Here is an 11,614-nt window from a genome sequence, read left to right on the forward strand (position 1 = left end):
GGCTACGGAGAACAACTGGCGAGAATCTGTGAGGAGTCGAGAGTAAATTGGGTTAAAAGTACAATTGTCATTTAGACTCTAATTGGAGGCGTGTGCGGACTAGTCCGCTGATTGGATTTAAGTCCCCTAGCTCTGTCACTTGGCCACAGGCCACAAACAAATCAATTTCCATCCACAAACTAACATTTATATGAAACTCCTGGACAATGGGCTATGCTACCGTTTTACTTTTGGCCACATGATCGAGAGATTGCACCGAAAAAAGAGACTTAAAGGTATATAATATGACTTCTTAAGAGTATTCAAGATTAATCTGGGATTAAATCATTTTTATTTTGCCTTAAAACAATTATATCTACCAAATGTTGAAAAAATCCTTATTAATAAACTAATATTAATTTTTGTCCATATTTTTTTCCAGTTACTTGTCCATTTGGCCAACTCTGTAGCTTGACGCGTGCCCGCCTGAAGCCTTTTTTCTGGCAAAGCAGGATCTTTGGATCTGGACTTGTCGTTTCCAGTACAGTGCCGCCGTCTTTTGCCAGCTGTCGTGGCCCCATCACAGTACTCCTCCCTCTTTATATATATATATTTTTTGCCTTTTTCCTTAGCTTGTGATCTTGTGCCACTTGATCTGCTCCTTGGCCCGCCAGCAGCCAATACTTGCGGATAGATAAGCTCCCAACCGCCGCTCGCATCTCGCATCTTAAGTTTGCTTATGTAATACTAGATGAAGACGACTCCTCCTCGGCAGCATCTTGTGCTTTTCGCCGGAGGGCCATCCGACTGGTTGGAGCTGCTTGTAGTTGTAGTTGGCTTTCCTGGCGTGCTGCCTTTTGATAAATTGCACGGATACAGGAGCGGATTATACTTCTAAGGGGTTAAGCTAGAAGATAATATTAAATAGATATACATATTTTGTATATAAAATCATAAACTAAAGTTTTTTTGTAAAAATTTTTAAGGATCGACAACCCCTTTGAGTTCAACCGCTCCCCGACTTACGCAACAGCTGTCAGCAATAGGTTCAATTGTATTTTTAGCATTGCGCCTTGGTTAAGTAGGCATTTTGCCTCCAAGACTCCGGGTGGAGGGGCTGTCAGGGGGATCTTCTGGGGGCAGGCACAAGTGCACGGGGCAATAATTTATTTGCAGAACAGCCTTTTGATGGAGCAGCAGCAGAGGAGCAACAACAGCAAGTGTCGGACACTAGGGGCTAGAATAAAAAAAGAAACAAACTTGTACTAGGAAATAATAAATTATGGATATTAGAATTAAGAGTCGACTATTTGATATCTGTTAGGCCATAAAGAAGGGTTTCCTTTAAGGAGGAGAGTGGTAAAGATAAGTGTCATTTATGGCGATTGTGGAAAATTATGATCTATTAAAAAGGAATTGCCTACATAATCCTAAATTGTGGGAATTAGATACAAAAAAATACATAAAAGCATGAATAAAGTGGTAAGTGGTTTATTAATCTGACTGGAAAGTTATTTAGATTTAAATTAAATATTAAGAAAACTTAAATTAAGTATACGCAATGTGGGTAGAACCAAAAAAAAGGTTTTTTAAAATTATTTAAACACTTAATAGAGCTAGAACACTTAATAAAACAAAATGAATAAGATCATTAAGCATTCAAATTACCCTTTTCTATCAAATACCCAGCAATACCCATCAAAACACCATACATTGTCACAAAAGTTGGGGCGTTTCTGGGCCTGCCCTGGGGGCTGGAGTAGATATATCTTCCTATGGAAGAGCGACAAGTGCAGCTCTGCCTGATTACACACATTTGAAAGTCTTGTGGCGTTTGAAACTCCCTCTTGCAGGAAAAGAATTACATTTAATGCGGCCCCAGGGCAGCTGGTGGAGCGTTCTCTGGACCCTGGGACGTGAACCGAAATTATCTAATTTGCAAAAGTTATTGCGATTAATTGGGCGTAATTATTGCGTGTCGTTAGCCGGAGCTAAATGGCGCCTTTTATGCAGCCATCGTAATTATTTTCCTCTCCCTTTTCTCCACGGGTCGCCTCCTGTCCGGTCGGGGCATTTTCTTTTGTCCATCCAGTGCAGAACTGGCTGACCACTTGTCAATTTTAATTGATTGTTAATCTGGGCAGGAGCCTGATCTTGGCTCTTCTACGATTCCCCATTGCGATGGGGTTAATCTCATAACGTAGCCAGTTAATTGTATTAAATACGCTCCACAGCATTATGAGTTTTTTCTTTGCTTTACAGCACTTCTGGCGGAGTTAATGAACCATTGATGATCAAGGATAAGCAGCAGCTTTGTGGACATGGCAATTAGTCCGGGTTGGACTCTGTTTTTGTTTGGCTCGCCGAGGCACGGCTACGGCTCTTCATTGTGCCGATATCTAAATATAGACGGTGAGGGCCATAAAAATCTGTATGGGTTGATATGTGAAGCTGCCGACATAAACCAATTTATTGCGGATAATTGCGAAACACGCAGCGAGACAATAATATTAAAACGCTTCTAGAAAATCAGGGAAAACTAAAGTAGTGGAGAGATTAATCAATCTAAGCCATCTTATTTTGCTATATAAGCATTTATATATATTTTTTAAACTATTTGCCTTACACTTATGACTTGCAGGTTGTTATTGATTCCTTAGTAAATAATATTTAAGAGAATACATTCTGTTAATTGGCTCTTAATTGAAGGGATCGTAATAATTAAATGATGTGGCAAATGTGCAATAAAAATGTTTACAATTGATTCTGGTTTCAGGAAGTTTACTTAAAGCTATGAATAAAGTATAGTAAGAATTATAAGTTTTAAGATCAAGAACTTCGAAAAATAGACCCTAACCAGGCAGATCCTAATCCCTTCCCCAAAAACATCCATCCAGAGTGGGTGTTACCCAAGGTTCAACCTCCTTGTCACTCAAATACTCTGCTTCGCATTTGTCTGGAAACTCTCTTGTGATTGTTATTAATGATGAACATAAATCAATTGGCCTGCCGGTGGATTTGGGCGAGGTGGGGCAACACAATATGTTAACCAAAAAGTTCTCCCACCTCACGTAGCTACCCAGACGACCGACGACCGACCGACCAACGGCCAGTCAATTATGCCAATTGCTGGCCCCAAAAAATATATCTATGCGCACATACGAGCGCCGAGATACAGACACTCAGATACATTTGTATCCGTATGCTCATGTGCAACGGTTATTCGGTGCTGCGCATGCGCACCACATGAGGTCTAATAAAAATTAAGCGCGTGTTGCATTTGTTATTGTCAATGTTGTCGTTGTTTTTGTTGCGTTTTTTTTTTTGTAGCCTTAGTTGTTGTTGTTGTTGGTGGTCACTTGACCAACAAACGAAACAACACGTACAAAGTTTGACGCGTGACGTGGTTGGCAAAGAACACTATGCAACATGGTATAAGGATATGAAATATTTCATTAAAATTACAAATTAATTTAAGTTAATTACATTGAAATATTTCTTTAATATTTTAAGATATATGAATTTATTATAATTTTATACTTTTTCACATTAAAAGTTGATTTTGAAGGACAGTGTGGTTTGGCACTGCCACTTGTGGCACGAACACACACACTAACACAAGGGCAACAACTTTCGCATTAGGCCAGGCCAACAACAAAGTTTGTTGTAACCTGCCACGGAAGCCACGACGCCTTCTTAACTTGGCCAGCACAACGTAGGAAGCCGAAGTTGCAAAGACACTGAAAGAAAAAGAAAACTTTCGCATGTTTTCTTTTAATAATATCATCCATACGCACTGTTGCCATAAGCGGTTCTGAAAAAAGATCACTCATTCGTCCTGTTGCCCGAAAACTTTTTTAAAAAACCATTCATATTTCCAGTTTCCTGAAAGCTTTCTTAAAAATCACTCATACGTCCTGTTGGCTTAATACGTGGCACAATTATTACTCATACGTACTGTTGCCGCAAAGCTTTCTGAGAAATATTACTCATACGTCCTGTTTCCCTATGGAATTCTTACAAAATTAAAATAACAAACCGTAGTCTTGTTGAATAACTGAGAATCTGGTTAGTATTAAAAATTTTTTTTTCACTGTGTAACCAAAGGCGAAAAAAAGCCCGACCAGGCCTTGTGGCGAGCCTTTAACATTTGTGCCACAAGTGGCTCTCGGCCTCTGCGGGCTCTCTGCATATTGCAGTTAATTTTCGCAACGACGCAATTGAGTTTTCCATCGCCCACGCCACGCCCCCCGCCGTTAAGCCGCCCCCTTCACCACCGACCGCAATGTTGCCGCTGTTGCAGCTGGTTTATGACGACGTTTGATGTGGTTCGAGTGGCTGCTGCTGCTGCCGCCTTATCACCTGCTTTGGCAACATTGCTTGTGGCCAGCTGTTTGAGATACCCTGTCCATGGGGAGTACTAAGTGGAATACAAAATGGATACTAAAACATAGATAAATACGGCTTGAATAAGAATTTTAAAATGTTTATTTAGGCCAAGGTTTATCTGGTCTATAAAGATTGGGTTTCAAAAGAGCTACAAAGATATGACAAATTGCAACTATTTCCACGTTTCCCTAGCTTCTTAAAATATGTAATAATATTTTTAGAGTATAAAATTGGTAATCGAAAACATTGAAAAAAGAAACTTCTTGTTTTTGTCGCTGGGTTGTTTAGATATTGCATTTTCCTCGCTGATTTTTGGCGCGCAAAATTTCAGGTTTCGCAATGTTTTCGTTTTTGATTTTTTTGACCATTGATTTTCTTGATTTCAGTCTTTTAGTCTGAGCCTAGGCGTTGTTTGATAGTTGGTTTTTTAGCTGAACTGCCTTTGGCCAGCGACGCCAATCAAGTTGCATTTAATTAATTGAAATACGTTACATTAATTACACTATAATTAAAAGTTTGATTTATACTGGTAAGTCGATCGATCGCGGGCCAGGTCCAGATCCCATCGTCGTGTAGGTGTTCATTAATTGTTGACTTACCTGTCTGCCCTGCTCGCTCCGAACTCAGCGATTTATGCTAATACTAATGCCTGTCACCTGCTCGACCACTTGGCGAACTCGAAAACACCGTCAGGCCGATCATTAATCTGGAATAGAAAAGCTCGGAGTTTGCAGACTTCGTAGTTTAGTGGTTTCTTAACTCTTTGTATTTGGTATTTCGTCATGCTCTTGGTTTAGATGGAAGTAATATTATTTATTATTTGGTATTGCTGAAGGAGGATTTTTAAAAATGTATAATTTTAAACTTTAATCCCCTGAAATGTAGACATCATAAGGCTCCTTCTAATAGTTTTGATTGACAATGCTGGCAGTCCGAAAAGAAATATGGAATCTCTGGCTTGCCCTGATCCTGGGGTGCCATTGGGGTTCTTAGGGGTGCTGATCCAAGTCAAAGAAGCATCTAATGTCATGCCTGACTGCGGACAGAAAACTGTCACTTGGCGGTACATTCGTGTGCTGCTCCATTTGACAAAAGAGAAAACTGTCGGCTCTGTGGCACTTTTCACTTTCCGTTTGTGGCACGGGGCGCAGGCGCAGGAGCCTGCCTTCCCCCACGAGCCATAGAACATGTGTTGCATATTACTTGGAAAATGCCTCAAATTGTTTGCGGCCTGCACATGGTTTCCTTTTTGGATACTTTCGGATGGGGGGATGGTTGCCTAGGCCCCCCATCGAAAAGCGGGCAATGCCAAGTTAAAGTGACGTTTTCATTTTTCGGAAAATCCCCTCTCATTTGACTCTTCCTATTTATAGTTTGTGGCAGGCGCGGGCGCGTGTGTGTCCCCCTTAGTTTTTCTTTCTTTTTTTTTGTAGCCTCCTCCCCCTGAAATAAAGCCCCTTTTCACCAATGGATCTTGAATGAATTTGTTATAAATATAAACTATCGCGCCCCATGCTCTGGCACACACTTTCTGGGGAAATCCATCCGTGAAAATGTAAAATATCTCCTGCTGAGTTTAGTTTTTCTGGCATTGCGCACTTTTTTGTGTTGTGTTTGTTTTGTATGTCGTATCTTTTGTCTTCGCTGCCCGTCTTTTGTTTATATGTTTTCAATTAATGCTTTATTATCGTGGGGATTTTCCCCCAAAAGTTTGATGATCTGTTGATGGGACTTCGGTGGAATTTTGACTTTGCCATATGGCGGGGGAAGGTGATTCCAACAAATTGAATTATTTTGGTTTAATTTTCAACACCCATATGGAACCTGGACGAGGGATTGCCGACATGACTTTTTAGTAACTCTGTATTAGTTGTCATTGTGTCAGTAATATTGCAAAACATCAAACCAATTAAGTCGCAATGGCTTTGAACTTCACGGTTCTTGTTATAATTCGAAGATCACGATTGCCAACAACATTGTTGTCGAGGAACTGAACAAGATCGTTAATCATTTTAAACGTATATAGAACATGAAGATCGCGTGCCACAATAATCAAATAAATAGAATGGTTTCATTGAAGCCATCCGACAGTTCAAAATGAGGTGGATTGTGGTGATTCTTCTACTCAACCTCTTGCAAAATATTAAGGTATTAAAATAAACAATATATTCTAAATGGCAATTGTCCTTAAAAAAATAAACTTCTATAGTGCGAGCAATCCTATGTGGTCTCCAATGAAAAGCTGGAGCCCTTTGAAGGCGATTCTGAAACCCTGGTCATCTTCGATGGCCTGAAAACTGTGGGTCGCGAGCGAGCTCTGAATGGATCCTTCAAATTCCTGGGTGAAATGAACAACGACGACTTCAAAGTGTCTGTTGAGCTTTACTCCAGTCCCAATGGCGATGGCGACTTCAAACGAATGGTTATGGATGTCCCCCAAACGAGTATTTGCGAGTGTTTCAAGAAGTTCTACGTCCAGTTCGTGCAACCATCCTTGAAGCAGGGAGAAACCACCAACTTCCCAATAGTCGACGAGGATACCTGCCCCATTCCAGAGGGTGATTACTACATCAAAAATGTCCTTTTCAACACCGAGGATTGGCCCCAGCAAGTGCCGCGGGGAATCGTCAAGGCGATCGTAACATTCTTCAGTGGAGGAAAAAATGTTGGAGGACTAATAGTAGTGGTTAAAATTGAAGATAGGCAGAGTTAGTAAGGATCCTCAAGGGATACATTATAGTATACTATGCATTATTACTCTATGTTGCTAATTTAAAGTCTTTGAAAGCGAAATATTTGTTGAAAATGAAATATTTAATAGAATGATTGTATTATTACCATATTCAATTGTCTCGCATGCGGACAAGAGTTCATTTTAACACCACCTGCACGACCTTAAGAACTATGACCCAATTGTGTCAGAAAATCAACCACAAAAGATCAACAATTTTCAATTGTTGAATCGAATCAATAAGGTTGCAATCCACTGCGGTCACCCGGCTATCGTTGCGGTGAGTTACTTAGGCGTCCAATCGGACCCCTGGAGATCGTAAACAATGCACTTTTATGCAGACACGACCAAAGTCGGCTGTCATTGGAGTCCATATGACACCTATATTACGCACCCACTCCCAGAAGGCCCCCTCCGGAGATCCGAGCCTAGGTTCCCCCGATCTATCCACCTTTCACCCCCTCATTCAATTTATGCAAAGCACATCGAGATCGATCGGAGTTACTCAATTAAGTGCCAACAATTTGCTGCAAAGTTTTCAATTTCAATCGCCTGGCCAAAGAAACGTGCCACATGTTGCAGCAGGTTTTTGGCTCTGCATGCGCTAATTTGAGCAAATCAAACAAGAGCTCAGCACAAAGCCTCGACTCGAAGTTGTTTTTGGCATCGGATCCAACCAGTTTTTATGGTACCGAAACGGAATAAAAAATAAAAACACCTGCCACAATTGATTAAATCACAGCAATTTATTATTATGAACGAAGAACAGCAAAGAGTTTCAAGGGATGGCAGCAGATACAGTGCTTTAAATAATTGTAAATTGTTGAATAATTGAGTTTTGTAAAATAGGTTAAAATAGAGCAATAGGTTGTATTTATCTTTATGTGTTATGTGTTATAGGGAACTTATATGTCTTTATTATTGGTCATTGTATGATAAATCTCTATATAAGCATTCTTTTGGTTGCTTAAGTCTTTAAATTTAAACTTTTTCATAATGTCCCATTGCCCTACACTGTATTATAAAATTATAAAATCGAGGTTGATTGATTTTGTAAGTTCTTGAGTCTCGTGGGTGTTCTGATTCGGGTACGTGAGGGTTTCCATTTGCTCGACTCGAAACTGGCTCAGACACTTTGGCTACCAATAGATTTCGGTTTGCATAAATCAAGTTTTGCGCAATAAAGTTTTTGGCACGTTCTAAAAGTGTTAATTGGATTTTTTTTCAGTTTAATCCCACACAGAGATTTGCATAAAACTAAACCGAAAAACTGTAGGTCGATCAATGATTCGATCGATGCTGAAAGTGCTTCGATTTATTTGGCTTTAAGGCGTGAATTTGTCGAATGCAAATGAACCTCATTAGATAGTGGCTGTTTGTATTTTAAATCGTTAGCTGTTGAGGAAGTATTTTAATTGGGGTTTATTTTTAGAATAATATATAATGATCACTTATCCAACATTGCTTACATTAATAGCTCTAACAAGTCTCTATCTATCTGCCTTTTTTATGACTTCTTTACGAATTTCAAATGTGATCTCTAAATGATTTTTTATTTCAAATTTAATTATTTCCAGAACTTACACAATCTCTTTAATGGCAACCGAAAACTGGGCCATAAAACTGTTCGAATCCTCACTCCAGACTCCAGAATCCAGCTGCCGTTGGAGAATAAAATCAACTTGTACAAATTGTTTTCAACAGAATTATGACCTCTATCCCAAGGCCCCAAAAATGATAGAACAGCGACAATGATTAAATATTTAAGACTTTTGTTTCAAAGCCCCCCAGAAACAAAAAAAATTATAAGGCGACGAGACTGGAACAATTTTATTAATGGGTCGCGTGATTTAATGTGCCCCAAGTCGATATGGATATAGCTATAAATCTATGTAGAAATGTGTTCTGCTCGGGTCGTTGCTTAATTGCGTAATGATTGAGTTAGTTGCCGGGCTTGGGGTTTATGATCCTAACCGCTAATTGGAGGATGAGATCGACTCCCCACAGTGGAAATAATACCCGAAATTGAGCCAAGAAATGAACTTTTGAACTGGCTTGAACTTTAATGAGGTATCTCTCAATTGGCTTTGTTTTGGAAAAGGCTTAGGTTAAAGTTTCTCACGTTAAAAATTATAAAATTCTTCGAATAGTATTCAACAGATAGGCAAAGTACATGACCATTAATTTCTCATTGTGCCATTAAAGCTGTCATCGCAGTGTTTCAAATACATTTACATCTCACTCCCCAGCAAAGTCATAAAACTTTGCTAATTAAACCGAAACAGTTGGTGACCCGAATCTAGCCAGAATTTCGCCATAAATGTCCAACAGCAGAAAACAATAAAAAATCAAAAGATTTTAATGGGGCAGTCGGAGAGAATTGCAACAGATTTTCCACTTCAATGGTTTGGCAGACAAAAAGCAAAAACTTCAAAAATATTGAACTCTTAAATCCGATACAAATGGTCCAGTGCTTGAGCTTGAAGTGGCATATCCTTCGCCATGCTTTGGCATAAATTCTCGCAAAAAATACAGAACCATGACTATTGCAAACAAGGGCACGATTTTTTAGGGCTTAAGGCTTTTAGTGAGCTTAATGATGATGGAGCAGAGTTCAAAGTCTACGTTGGATGTCAGGGATTTTCCGGGAAATAAAAGGAATGCCTTTTAAAGCCTGCGTGAAAATTTTAACAAGCCTCAAAGTATGCAAAGGTAGATGATGGACAGAGCTGGAAAAAAGGTCCACCATCATCGCATCGAGGGACAAAACCAATTTATAGATAATAAAATAATTAATCATGCACTTGTCCAACTGAAAGTCCGAGGACACGCAAACACCCAACACATTATGGCCAGGATTCGAATCCCTCGGCCATTAACTTGGCTGTCTGAAGCCACTGTGACTATGATTGATGTGTCCGAAATGACTAAACAACATTTTCCAGCCAGCCACAATGTCTGTGCAAAAATCGGAGAGTTTCCCTCCGTAAAATGATTATGATAAGACAATTTCACTTGGCTCTTTCCTCGCTCTCTAATTAAACATGTCTCGCTGTATATTTCTCTATTTTGTTTCTGATTTTTTTTTGCGGCATCATGGTAAATAAGAAGCGTTACTCATTAATGCAGCCGCAGCCACTCAGTTGCCTGAATGAATTATTCATGTGGGAGTGGTCATTGGGGGTTAGCCTTTCCCGGATTTTCACTAACCTTATAATTTACTCGACTGCCCTTGCCGCCACAAGTGGCACACTTGTATCTAGGATTGGTCGGTCTTCCATTCCGTTTCATAATTGATCTGAAGTACCAGAAATATTAGGGTTCCTTAGCAAATTAAGTGATTTCAAATGGTCAAGTGACTTGCCAAAGGATAATGAGGAAATGAGGGTAAAAGTATAACAGGTGGCGGGATTTTGGTAATGGTTATGAAGTATCCATGGGATATAGTTTTTGAGTTGGCTCATGAGATGTCAAAGTGGCGGATTTGTGAGGGATCTCAAATGGGCAGTCATGGTGTTATAAATATTTCATTAATTCTATTATTAGAAAGAAGTATCAAAGTATTAATAGAATAAATTCGATTAATGGTGTTGGAATGACTAAAGTAACAAGTATTAGTCCCCAAAATTTAAGCTGGGATACTGTCAAAATTACCAAAAATTATCCCTGCTTAGTGGCCCAACCTCAGAGCCCTCAGAGTGGAGGGAAAAGTGAACATTTTGCGCAAAATTGCACTGCTGAGCTGAACAATGATTTATGTGGCAGCAGGCCGCACCTACATTTATGCCACCGAGTGGCCATAAATCACACCAAAAACGCAAAGCTGCGATTCTAGACCCGGCTGAAAGAGAATCAGCCAATTGCAGCAAGTTGCAAGTTGCCAGTTGCCAGTTGAGCGGGTCCAAGTGTCTGTCAGAAAGTCAGAAACGGGCAAAGTCAAAAGTCTGGGCTGCCAAAGACTTGCCGGCTGCACGCCCGACAACAAATTGATATTTTTAACATGCGAGTTCAAATAGATAAAGTCAATTGATGGACGGACCGAGTGCAGAGCCCGCAAATAAGAAAAATCAGTAGCGGTCCCCGGGAGAAGTCTCGCATGGCATGACAATTAGCCGACCCGCAGGGGCCCAGCCTGCCCACTGTGACGCCTCCTTGGAACAAAGAGACAAGGCAACACTGAACAGTGAAGCACTTTAATGTTGGACAGTTACAAAATGCATTATAATTCTTTATGATTTTAACTTGCTTTTTTACAAACTATTATAAACTGTATTTAGAAGAAAGACCCAAAGAACATTTTACAGAAAAATATCTTTCGAAAATGTCTGTCTTCGTTTTTATTGTAGCCACTGTACCTTTCGGTTGTCAATTTGTTTTCCTCCCCCTTTACGCCCACTTCTGAAAGAAAACCCCTTCCCCAGGTTTTTTTGCTCGCACTCTTGTCACAAATTGTGCAAATTTATTTTACGCGCTAAATGCAAAACGTGCTCGGCCAGCTAAATGGCTAAAAATTAC

General features: G+C 39.8%; 1 protein-coding gene and 1 long non-coding RNA gene across 2 annotated transcripts; one reads left to right on the forward strand and one right to left on the reverse strand.

Annotated features, from left to right (window-relative positions):
- Positions 1-314: 314 nt before the first annotated feature.
- LOC26513781 lies at positions 315-8,852 on the reverse strand. Its single transcript, XR_001408938.3, has 3 exons — positions 8,684-8,852; positions 1,006-1,216; positions 315-886 (listed from the first exon to the last, which is right to left on the reverse strand). It is a non-coding gene; the product is annotated as an uncharacterized LOC26513781 (long non-coding RNA).
- Positions 6,429-7,210, forward strand: LOC6506262. Its single transcript, XM_014909212.3, has 2 exons — positions 6,429-6,516; positions 6,578-7,210. Exons 1-2 carry the CDS (start codon positions 6,466-6,468, stop codon positions 7,079-7,081), a joined length of 555 nt encoding a protein of 184 aa, XP_014764698.1. The 5' UTR covers positions 6,429-6,465; the 3' UTR covers positions 7,082-7,210.
- Positions 8,853-11,614: the final 2,762 nt, after the last annotated feature.

This window comes from Drosophila ananassae, chromosome 2R (genome assembly GCF_017639315.1).
Source record: "Drosophila ananassae strain 14024-0371.13 chromosome 2R, ASM1763931v2, whole genome shotgun sequence".
Classification (NCBI taxonomy): Eukaryota; Metazoa; Arthropoda; class Insecta; order Diptera; family Drosophilidae; genus Drosophila; species Drosophila ananassae.